Source organism: Mus caroli, unplaced genomic scaffold (assembly GCF_978045245.1).
Source record: "Mus caroli unplaced genomic scaffold, Mus_caroli_1 scaffold_10, whole genome shotgun sequence".
Classification (NCBI taxonomy): domain Eukaryota; kingdom Metazoa; phylum Chordata; class Mammalia; order Rodentia; family Muridae; genus Mus; species Mus caroli.
This window is the reverse complement of record NW_028227265.1, coordinates 75,046,861-75,058,620: the sequence shown is the minus strand read 5'-3', so window position 1 is coordinate 75,058,620 and position 11,760 is coordinate 75,046,861. Positions and strand designations below refer to the sequence as shown.

The following is an 11,760-nucleotide window of genomic DNA, read 5'->3' as shown; positions in this document are numbered from 1 at the left end:
ACATGTAGGATAATAGATGGAAGAACAGATACCTAGAGTCACAAAGAGAAGTAAGCACATCAATATGTTTGTGGAAGTCTGGCAGTAGACTTGACATCAGTGCCAACAAACCAGTAGGAATCAAGGCAGTTTGTGTGTGTGTGTGTGCCTGTATGTATGTGTGTGCGAGTGTGCATGTTTGTGTGCACATGCCAGCTAGTGTGTGTTTTTTAATGTGTGTGGGTGTGTGTGTGACTGCATGCATGCATGCGTGGGTGTCTGTGTGTGTACCTGTGTGTGTGGTACAACTATTTGTATGAGTGTGATGAAGAAAAGGAAAGTTACATGAATACAAAGAGGCAGATGCACAGAGAGAGAGAGAGAGAGAGAGAGAGAGAGAGGGAGGGAGAGAAATACCTTGACTATAGGATTGAGAACAACAGCGAACCAAAGTTCGCAGAGATTATCTCTCATTAGGGTAAAAGCTCAGACTGATTGGCATCTAACCTGAGGGCATGCCTTAGATAGTCCTTGGGATGCAAGCAAGGTCACATGCTGGGGTCAGCAAAAGCCAAGGAGAAAACCAGCAGTATACCCACTAATTTTAAAGTGAGTATTGGTAATCACACGTAGTGTGTAAGGAGAGACAGAAAAGAGAGGAAAAACATTGGTAGTGAGAAAAAGAGAGAAGGCATGAGCCAGAGAAGCAGGCAAAGGTCCAATGAGAATGAATTCAAGGCAAGTTGCAGATAATCCTAGATCAAGACACAGAATCCCATCTACAGCCCTGAAATGCAAAGGTGTGGCTGTGCACCTGGTTCTATGCACCTGTGTGAACTTCCATTGGCTACAAGGTTGTGGGAAGAAGCAGCAAGAGGCTTGCAGCAAACAGGTGCCTCCAATAAGTTGTCCTACAAAGGAAAGGCCTTTGCCCTAAGGAGGTTCAGTGGGTGGAGGTCACATGGCTGGGTCGCCATTTGTCAGTATGAGGAAATGTCTGAGGAGAACATATTCCATCCCGTTTTGTTTGTTGGTTTACTTAGTTGGTTTTGGTGTTGGTGTTGGTTGTGGTTTTGCTTTTGGTTGGTTGATTGCTTCATTTCATTTACATATACATATATACATATATACATATATACATATATACATATGTCAATTTTTTCCATCCGGTCTTTGTTTGGAGGCCTACATGAAACCTTGGGAATTGGCGACTGGGCGTGGCTTCCATGCCTGTGTGTGGCAGCCATCTTGAGACTGGGCGTGGCTGAGGTCCCACCTGTCAGGGGCAGGTATGAGAGGCAAGGGCTTCTAAGCTGTGAGCTTCTGCCTATAGGTGTTCTCTCTCTGCTCAGGAGACCACACACCGGACTAGAGGCAGGTCACAAGCTGAGTCTGGCAGATCGAACCTAGAGAATCCAGCCCTGTCCTCGGGAGTGGTCATGGAGACTAGCTCCGAGGCAGGTGTTGTGCAGAAGCTGCTGGTTCGCCTTTGCCAGGAGACCGACCCAGGAAAGATGTACAAAACGCTGAAGAAACTGTCTTCTCTTCCTCCTCTGTGTGACTGCCTTGCAGAGATTGGCTTCAGACAGACCATCAAGTCCTTGAAGAAACAGCAGCTCCTCGTGCCCTTTGTAAAGGACTTAGTGGCCCAGTGGTCCACTGGGTTCCTGCTTGGACCCCAGCCTCAGCAGGCCGGGCAGGACTTTGGCTTGGAGAAGGGCCTCACAACGGAGGGCCGGAGCACCTCCCCAGAAGAGAAGCCCCAGGAACAAGCATCCCAGGAAGCCCGCGCAGATGAGAGAGAGGCTTTCCTTGGGCTTTGCAGCTGCTGCCCAGGCAGCAGCTCTTGCCTAAGCCAGAGCCACAGATCGCACCAAAGGTCCAACCTTAGGGCACCTCACATTCGAAGCCTGCATCCAGGAGAAAACTGGAGCCCTGAGCTGCAGCAAGAAGTCCAGAACCTGGTGCACCTAGGAACGTCCAGGGTGAGGCTGGAGGAGCCTTGGCAGCAGGAAGGGGCCAAGCCCCTGTCCAGAAAGCCAGGGGCTGGGCCACAGGAGCCCACTGGGCTTGTGTTTGGTGGGCACAGAAAGTGCCAGCCACCAGGCAACTGGGAGCAGGAGGAAGCCCCTGGAGCTGGTTCCTCCTGGGCTTGCCTCAATGGGGAGTGCTGCTCTCCTTCCTCTTCGGAGCGTCCACGGGGCAAGAGGCAGAGGTGGGAACCCCCATGTCCAGCCGAGGCCCAGAGTCCTCCTGCAAAGGTGCCTCGAGCTGAGTCTGGAAGCTCCATGGATCTGAGTCCCATTGCTGCCAGCACCATTCCAGAGACTCCCTCCAGTGGCCAAGCCTGGTTTGATTGGGATCTTGCCCAGGAGGCATTTTCCTCTCAGCAGGATCAAGAAGCCTCAGCTTGGGGGTGGGAGCTCAGGAAGCACCACAGAACCCAAGTCTATTCAGGTTGCAGGCCTGCAGCAGGACCCCAGCAGAAGCACACTGGAACCAGGGATGGTGCTCACTGCCAGGCTGGCAAGGACAAAGTTGGGCCTGGGCAGCCAGGAGGGAAGTCCCGGCCCCAGGCCCGCAGGTACAAGGAATCCAACTGCCAGCCTGAGTCCCCCACAGCCCCGCGGCTTCAGGGGTCCCAAGAGGAGAGGCTGCAAACCCTCATAGCCCGCTTCCAGAGCTCAAGAGCCAAGAGGCCTCAACCCAGACAGACAATGATGGTCTCCTTCTTCACTGAGCTCAAGAGCCCCAGCCAACAAGGAGAGCCAGGACCCACTGGGGCTCCCTCTGCCCAAAATCAGCACAGTCTTCCTGAGGCTCCTGCCCATCCTCCAGCCCAGAGGGCTTCCTGCCTTCTCCTTGGAGAAAGAGGCATCAAAAAGGGCCCTGCTAAAAGACCTGCTCCTCTCATGGCTAAGACCCTGAAGGACTACAGAAAGTACTTCTACAAGAGGTGAACCTCAGATGCTTTCCACCACCAGAAAACCTGCACCTCCTGAGACTTGGATTGACTGGACACAAGGGGCTTCCCTCCAGGGACTGCCACATGGTACACCCTGGCTTTCGGGCTCCGGACAGACTTCCCAGCAGCTAATCTTAGCATTCTCACTGGACTTCTTGACAGAGTTTTCCACACCTTAACTTTTGTCCTATGTCAATTCTCAAAACATCTTCAAAAATAAATCAAGATCTCTCCCCCAATCAACTTTGTGGGTTTGTCTCTTGTGATGCGTTTGTATATCGTTGCACCAGGGAGTGGCAAGATCTGAAGGTGTAGCCTTGTTGCAATAGGTGTGACCTGGTTGGAATGGGTTTGTCATTGTGGGTGTGGGTATAAAATCCTCTCCCTAGTTGCCTGGAAGTCAGTCTTCCACTAGCAGCCATTGGATGAAGACATAGAACTCTCAGCTCCTCCTGGGCCATGCCTGCCTGGATACTGCCATGCTCCCACCTTGATAATGGACTGAACCTCTGAACCTGTAAGCCAGCCCCAATTAAATGTTGTTTTTTTTTATAAGACTTGCCTTGGTCGTGATATCTGTTCACAGCAATAAAACCCTAACTGAGACAGAAGTTGGTACCAGGAGTGGGGTAATGCTCTGATAGGCCTGACCATGCTTTTATTTGAAAGAATGTGGATTTGGGGACTTTGGATTTGGAAAGCAGTGGAATGCTTTAAATGGGGCTAAATGTGTCATCCTGGTAGGAATATGGAAGACTTTGTTGCTGGGAGTGATTTGAACTGTTTTGACCTGGCCCAAGGTATTTCAAAGGAGAAGAATTTCAGAATGTGGCATAAAGAGTGTTTTTGTGGTATTTTGGTTAAGAATGTGGCTACTTTTTACCCTTGTCTGAAATCTCTGCCTGAGGCTAAGGTGAAGAGACTTGGATTAATTGCATTAATTGCATTGACAAAGGAAATTTCAAAAAAGCCCAGCAGAGACTCTGTTCTCTGGTTAAGCCTCACAAAGAGAAGTTTGAACAAGCATAGCAAGCTTAGAAAGGCAAAATATAAAATATATGGTTTGAGTATGAAAGGAGTTCCAGGAAGTGAAATGGAGCAAAATCTTGTGTTCTAGGAGATAAAAGATTAAGGGAGTGGGACCTTGGGGCAAGATTCTACCCAGCTTAATTAGATCCAGGCATAGTGGTACACACCTTTAATCCCATGAGACAAGCATGCTGATCTCTGCATTCAAGGTCAATCTACAGAGCAAGAACCAGGATAGCGAAGCTTAGGCAGTGAAGGATTTAGAAAACATGAAGCTAGTGATCATGTAATAGTACAACAGGATCATGTTCTAGTTCCTATAAGCAGCAGATCTCGGCAGCTTCAGCCATGTGGTTCTGGCTCTAGAGTTAAGAATGGAAGGAACTACTGGGAAAATTGATGCTGGTTAGCTGGAGCTAAGGAATTAGAGGTGATTAAGAAGAGACCAGCATCATTGAGGTGAAATCTTCTAGAAATTGTTTTCTGGGACCACAAAGAAGCTGTGTTCCTAAGATACCCAAGAGTGTACCTCATGCTGCGGCTGGACTTGGTAATGTGTAAGAGTCACTCAGGTGGTACTGCTTGTGAAGGAATGAAGGGATCATGGAGAAAAGCTGAGGCTTAGCAATGGGAGCTTAGTTGGTTTTGGTGTTGGTGTTGTTGTGGTTTTGCTTTTGGTTGGTTGATTGCTTCATTTCATTTACATATACATATATACATATATACATATATACATATATACATATATACATATATACATATATACATATATACATATGTCAATTTTTTCCATCCGGTCTTTGTTTGGAGGCCTACATGAAACCTTGGGAATTGTCGACTGGGCGTGGCTTCCATGCCTGTGTGTGGCAGGCATCTTGAGACTGGGCGTGGCTGAGGTCCCACCTGTCAGGGGCAGGTATAAAAGGGGATGCCTGAGAGGCAAGGGCTTCTAAGCTGTGAGCTTCTGCCTATAGGTGTTCTCTCTCTGCTCAGGAGACCACACACCCAACTAGAGGCAGGTCACAAGCTGAGTCTGGCAGATCGAATCTAGAGAATCCAGCCCTGTCCTCGGGAGTGGTCATGGAGACTAGCTCCGAGGCAGGTGTTGTGCAGAAGCTGCTGGTTCGCCTTTGCCAGGAGACCGACCCAGGAAAGATGTACAAAACGCTGAAGAAACTGTCTTCTCTTCCTCCTCTGTGTGACTGCCTTGCAGAGATTGGCTTCAGACAGACCATCAAGTCCTTGAAGAAACAGCAGCTCCTCGTGCCCTTTGTAAAGGACTTAGTGGCCCAGTGGTCCACTGGGTTCCTGCTTGGACCCCAGCCTCAGCAGGCCGGGCAGGACTTTGGCTTGGAGAAGGGCCTCACAACGGAGGGCCGGAGCACCTCCCCAGAAGAGAAGCCCCAGGAACAAGCATCCCAGGAAGCCCGCGCAGATGAGAGAGAGGCTTTCCTTGGGCTTTGCAGCTGCTGTCCAGGCAGCAGCTCTTGCCTAAGCCAGAGCCACAGATCGCACCAAAGGTCCAACCTTAGGGCACCTCACATTCGAAGCCTGCATCCAGGAGAAAACTGGAGCCCTGAGCTGCAGCAAGAAGTCCAGAACCTGGTGCACCTAGGAACGTCCAGGGTGAGGCTGGAGGAGCCTTGGCAGCAGGAAGGGGCCAAGCCCCTGTCCAGAAAGCCAGGGGCTGGGCCACAGGAGCCCACTGGGCTTGTGTTTGGTGAACACAGAAAGTGCCAGCCACCAGGCAACTGGGAGCAGGAGGAAGCCCCTGGAGCTGGTTCCTCCTGGGCTTGCCTCAATGGGGAGTGCTGCTCTCCTTCCTCTTCGGAGCGTCCACGGGGCAAGAGGCAGAGGTGGGAACCCCCATGTCCAGCCGAGGCCCAGAGTCCTCCTGCAAAGGTGCCTCGAGCTGAGTCTGGAAGCTCCATGGATCTGAGTCCCATTGCTGCCAGCACCATTCCAGAGACTCCCTCCAGTGGCCAAGCCTGGTTTGATTGGGATCTTGCCCAGGAGGCATTTTCCTCTCAGCAGGATCAAGAAGCCTCAGCTTGGGGGTGGGAGCTCAGGAAGCACCACAGAACCCAAGTCTATTCAGGTTGCAGGCCTGCAGCAGGACCCCAGCAGAAGCACACTGGAACCAGGGATGGTGCTCACTGCCAGGCTGGCAAGGACAAAGTTGGGCCTGGGCAGCCAGAAGGGAAGTCCCGGCCCCAGGCCCGCAGGTACAAGGAATCCAACTGCCAGCCTGAGTCCCCCACAGCCCTGCGGCTTCAGGGGTCCCAAGAGGAGAGGCTGCAAACCCTCATAGCCCGCTTCCAGAGCTCAAGAGCCAAGAGGCCTCAACCCAGACAGACAATGATGGTCTCCTTCTTCACCGAGCTCAAGAGCCCCAGCCAACAAGGAGAGCCAGGACCCACTGGGGCTCCCTCTGCCCAAAATCAGCACAGTCTTCCTGAGGCTCCTGCCCATCCTCCAACCCAGAGGGCTTCCTGCCTTCTCCTTGGAGAAAGAGGCATCAAAAAGGGCCCTGCTAAAAGACCTGCTCCTCTCATGGCCAAGACCCTGAAGGACTTCAGAAAGTACTTCTACAAGAGGTGAACCTCAGATGCTTTCCACCACCAGAAAACCTGCACCTCCTGAGACTTGGATTGACTGGACACAAGGGGCTTCCCTCCAGGGACTGCCACATGGTACACCCTGGCTTTCGGGCTCCGGACATACTTCCCAGCAGCTAATCTTAGCATTCTCACTGGACTTCTTGACAGAGTTTTCCACACCTTAACTTTTGTCCCATGTCAATTCTCAAAACATCTTCAAAAATAAATCAAGATCTCTCCCCCAATCAACTTTGTGGGTTTGTCTCTTGTGATGCGTTTGTATATCGTTGCACCAGGGAGTGGCAAGATCTGAAGGTGTAGCCTTGTTGCAATAGGTGTGACCTGGTTGGAATGGGTTTGTCATTGTGGGTGTGGGTATAAAATCCTCTCCCTAGTTGCCTGGAAGTCAGTCTTCCACTAGCAGCCATTGGATGAAGACATAGAACTCTCAGCTCCTCCTGGGCCATGCCTGCCTGGATACTGCCCTGCTCCCACCTTGATAATGGACTGAACCTCTGAACCTGTAAGCCAACCCCAATTAAATGTTGTTTTCTTTTATAAGACTTGCCTTGGTCGTGATATCTGTTCACAGCAATAAAACCCTAACTGAGACAGAAGTTGGTACCAGGAGTGGGGTAATGCTCTGATAGGCCTGACCATGCTTTTATTTGAAAGAATGTGGATTTGGGGACTTTGGATTTGGAAAGCAGTGGAATGCTTTAAATGGGGCTAAATGTGTCATCCTGGTAGGAATATGGAAGACTTTGTTGCTGGGAGTGATTTGAACTGTTTTGACCTGGCCCAAGGTATTTCAAAGGAGAAGAATTTCAGAATGTGGCATAAAGAGTGTTTTTGTGGTATTTTGGTTAAGAATGTGGCTACTTTTTACCCTTGTCTGAAATCTCTGCCTGAGGCTAAGGTGAAGAGACTTGGATTAATTGCATTAATTGCATTGACAAAGGAAATTTCAAAAAAGCCCAGCAGAGACTCTGTTCTCTGGTTAAGCCTCACAAAGAGAAGTTTGAACAAGCATAGCAAGCTTAGAAAGGCAAAATATAAAATATATGGTTTGAGTATGAAAGGAGTTCCAGGAAGTGAAATGGAGCAAAATCTTGTGTTCTAGGAGATAAAAGATTAAGGGAGTGGGACCTTGGGGCAAGATTCTACCCAGCTTAATTAGATCCAGGCATAGTGGTACACACCTTTAATCCCATGAGACAAGCATGCTGATCTCTGCATTCAAGGTCAATCTACAGAGCAAGAACCAGGATAGCGAAGCTTAGGCAGTGAAGGATTTAGAAAACATGAAGCTAGTGATCATGTAATAGTACAACAGGATCATGTTCTAGTTCCTATAAGCAGCAGATCTCGGCAGCTTCAGCCATGTGGTTCTGGCTCTAGAGTTAAGAATGGAAGGAACTACTGGGAAAATTGATGCTGGTTAGCTGGAGCTAAAGAATTAGAGGTGATTAAGAAGAGACCAGCATCATTGAGGTGAAATCTTCTAGAAATTGTTTTCTGGGACCACAAAGAAGCTGTGTTCCTAAGATACCCAAGAGTGTACCTCATGCTGCGGCTGGACTTGGTAATGTGTAAGAGTCACTCAGGTGGTACTGCTTGTGAAGGAATGAAGGGATCATGGAGAAAAGCTGAGGCTTAGCAATGGGAGCTTAGTTGGTTTTGGTGTTGGTGTTGTTGTGGTTTTGCTTTTGGTTGGTTGATTGCTTCATTTCATTTACATATACATATATACATATATACATATATACATATATACATATATACATATATACATATATACATATATACATATATACATATATACATATATACATATGTCAATTTTTTCCATCCGGTCTTTGTTTGGAGGCCTACATGAAACCTTGGGAATTGTCGACTGGGCGTGGCTTCCATGCCTGTGTGTGGCAGGCATCTTGAGACTGGGCGTGGCTGAGGTCCCACCTGTCAGGGGCAGGTATAAAAGGGGATGCCTGAGAGGCAAGGGCTTCTAAGCTGTGAGCTTCTGCCTATAGGTGTTCTCTCTCTGCTCAGGAGACCACACACCCAACTAGAGGCAGGTCACAAGCTGAGTCTGGCAGATCGAATCTAGAGAATCCAGCCCTGTCCTCGGGAGTGGTCATGGAGACTAGCTCCGAGGCAGGTGTTGTGCAGAAGCTGCTGGTTCGCCTTTGCCAGGAGACCGACCCAGGAAAGATGTACAAAACGCTGAAGAAACTGTCTTCTCTTCCTCCTCTGTGTGACTGCCTTGCAGAGATTGGCTTCAGACAGACCATCAAGTCCTTGAAGAAACAGCAGCTCCTCGTGCCCTTTGTAAAGGACTTAGTGGCCCAGTGGTCCACTGGGTTCCTGCTTGGACCCCAGCCTCAGCAGGCCGGGCAGGACTTTGGCTTGGAGAAGGGCCTCACAACGGAGGGCCGGAGCACCTCCCCAGAAGAGAAGCCCCAGGAACAAGCATCCCAGGAAGCCCGCGCAGATGAGAGAGAGGCTTTCCTTGGGCTTTGCAGCTGCTGTCCAGGCAGCAGCTCTTGCCTAAGCCAGAGCCACAGATCGCACCAAAGGTCCAACCTTAGGGCACCTCACATTCGAAGCCTGCATCCAGGAGAAAACTGGAGCCCTGAGCTGCAGCAAGAAGTCCAGAACCTGGTGCACCTAGGAACGTCCAGGGTGAGGCTGGAGGAGCCTTGGCAGCAGGAAGGGGCCAAGCCCCTGTCCAGAAAGCCAGGGGCTGGGCCACAGGAGCCCACTGGGCTTGTGTTTGGTGAACACAGAAAGTGCCAGCCACCAGGCAACTGGGAGCAGGAGGAAGCCCCTGGAGCTGGTTCCTCCTGGGCTTGCCTCAATGGGGAGTGCTGCTCTCCTTCCTCTTCGGAGCGTCCACGGGGCAAGAGGCAGAGGTGGGAACCCCCATGTCCAGCCGAGGCCCAGAGTCCTCCTGCAAAGGTGCCTCGAGCTGAGTCTGGAAGCTCCATGGATCTGAGTCCCATTGCTGCCAGCACCATTCCAGAGACTCCCTCCAGTGGCCAAGCCTGGTTTGATTGGGATCTTGCCCAGGAGGCATTTTCCTCTCAGCAGGATCAAGAAGCCTCAGCTTGGGGGTGGGAGCTCAGGAAGCACCACAGAACCCAAGTCTATTCAGGTTGCAGGCCTGCAGCAGGACCCCAGCAGAAGCACACTGGAACCAGGGATGGTGCTCACTGCCAGGCTGGCAAGGACAAAGTTGGGCCTGGGCAGCCAGAAGGGAAGTCCCGGCCCCAGGCCCGCAGGTACAAGGAATCCAACTGCCAGCCTGAGTCCCCCACAGCCCTGCGGCTTCAGGGGTCCCAAGAGGAGAGGCTGCAAACCCTCATAGCCCGCTTCCAGAGCTCAAGAGCCAAGAGGCCTCAACCCAGACAGACAATGATGGTCTCCTTCTTCACTGAGCTCAAGAGCCCCAGCCAACAAGGAGAGCCAGGACCCACTGGGGCTCCCTCTGCCCAAAATCAGCACAGTCTTCCTGAGGCTCCTGCCCATCCTCCAACCCAGAGGGCTTCCTGCCTTCTCCTTGGAGAAAGAGGCATCAAAAAGGGCCCTGCTAAAAGACCTGCTCCTCTCATGGCCAAGACCCTGAAGGACTTCAGAAAGTACTTCTACAAGAGGTGAACCTCAGATGCTTTCCACCACCAGAAAACCTGCACCTCCTGAGACTTGGATTGACTGGACACAAGGGGCTTCCCTCCAGGGACTGCCACATGGTACACCCTGGCTTTCGGGCTCCGGACATACTTCCCAGCAGCTAATCTTAGCATTCTCACTGGACTTCTTGACAGAGTTTTCCACACCTTAACTTTTGTCCCATGTCAATTCTCAAAACATCTTCAAAAATAAATCAAGATCTCTCCCCCAATCAACTTTGTGGGTTTGTCTCTTGTGATGCGTTTGTATATCGTTGCACCAGGGAGTGGCAAGATCTGAAGGTGTAGCCTTGTTGCAATAGGTGTGACCTGGTTGGAATGGGTTTGTCATTGTGGGTGTGGGTATAAAATCCTCTCCCTAGTTGCCTGGAAGTCAGTCTTCCACTAGCAGCCATTGGATGAAGACATAGAACTCTCAGCTCCTCCTGGGCCATGCCTGCCTGGATACTGCCCTGCTCCCACCTTGATAATGGACTGAACCTCTGAACCTGTAAGCCAACCCCAATTAAATGTTGTTTTCTTTTATAAGACTTGCCTTGGTCGTGATATCTGTTCACAGCAATAAAACCCTAACTGAGACAGAAGTTGGTACCAGGAGTGGGGTAATGCTCTGATAGGCCTGACCATGCTTTTATTTGAAAGAATGTGGATTTGGGGACTTTGGATTTGGAAAGCAGTGGAATGCTTTAAATGGGGCTAAATGTGTCATCCTGGTAGGAATATGGAAGACTTTGTTGCTGGGAGTGATTTGAACTGTTTTGACCTGGCCCAAGGTATTTCAAAGGAGAAGAATTTCAGAATGTGGCATAAAGAGTGTTTTTGTGGTATTTTGGTGAAGAATGTGGCTACTTTTTACCCTTGTCTGAAATCTCTGCCTGAGGCTAAGGTGAAGAGACTTGGATTAATTGCATTAATTGCATTGACAAAGGAAGTTTCAAAAAAGCCCAGCAGAGACTCTGTTCTCTGGTTAAGCCTCACAAAGAGAAGTTTGAACAAGCATAGCAAGCTCAGAAAGGCAAAATATAAAATATATGGTTTGAGTATGAAAGGAGTTCCAGGAAGTAAAATGGAGCATAATCTTGTGTTCTAGGAGATAAAAGATTAAGGGAGTGGGACCTTGGGGCAAGATTCTACCCAGCTTAATTAGATCCAGGCATAGTGGTACACACCTTTAATCCCATGAGACAAGCATGCTGATCTCTGCATTCAAGGTCAATCTACAGAGCAAGAACCAGGATAGCGAAGCTTAGGCAGTGAAGGATTTAGAAAACATGAAGCTAGTGATCATGTAATAGTACAACAGGATCATGTTCTAGTTCCTATAAGCAGCAGATCTCGGCAGCTTCAGCCATGTGGTTCTGGCTCTAGAGTTAAGAATGGAAGGAACTACTGGGAAAATTGATGCTGGTTAGCTGGAGCTAAGGAATTAGAGGTGATTAAGAAGAGACCAGCATCATTGAGGTGAAATCTTCTAGAAATTGTTTTCTGGGAGCAC

At 49.9% G+C, this 11,760-nt stretch overlaps 3 protein-coding genes across 3 annotated transcripts; all 3 read left to right on the top strand.

Moving 5' to 3' along the window:
* The first annotated feature begins 1,418 nt into the window (after window positions 1-1,418).
* Window positions 1,419-2,939, top strand: LOC147002444 (uncharacterized). Its single transcript, XM_085844309.1, has one exon. The coding sequence runs from the start codon at window positions 1,419-1,421 to the stop codon at window positions 2,937-2,939; it is 1,521 nt and encodes a 506-aa protein (XP_085700435.1).
* A 2,114-nt stretch (window positions 2,940-5,053) lies between these two features.
* On the top strand, window positions 5,054-6,574 carry LOC147002443 (uncharacterized). Its single transcript, XM_085844308.1, has one exon. The coding sequence runs from the start codon at window positions 5,054-5,056 to the stop codon at window positions 6,572-6,574; it is 1,521 nt and encodes a 506-aa protein (XP_085700434.1).
* A 2,138-nt stretch (window positions 6,575-8,712) lies between these two features.
* On the top strand, window positions 8,713-10,233 carry LOC147002442 (uncharacterized). Its single transcript, XM_085844307.1, has one exon. It carries the CDS (start codon window positions 8,713-8,715, stop codon window positions 10,231-10,233), a length of 1,521 nt encoding a protein of 506 aa, XP_085700433.1.
* The last annotated feature ends 1,527 nt before the right edge of the window (window positions 10,234-11,760 follow it).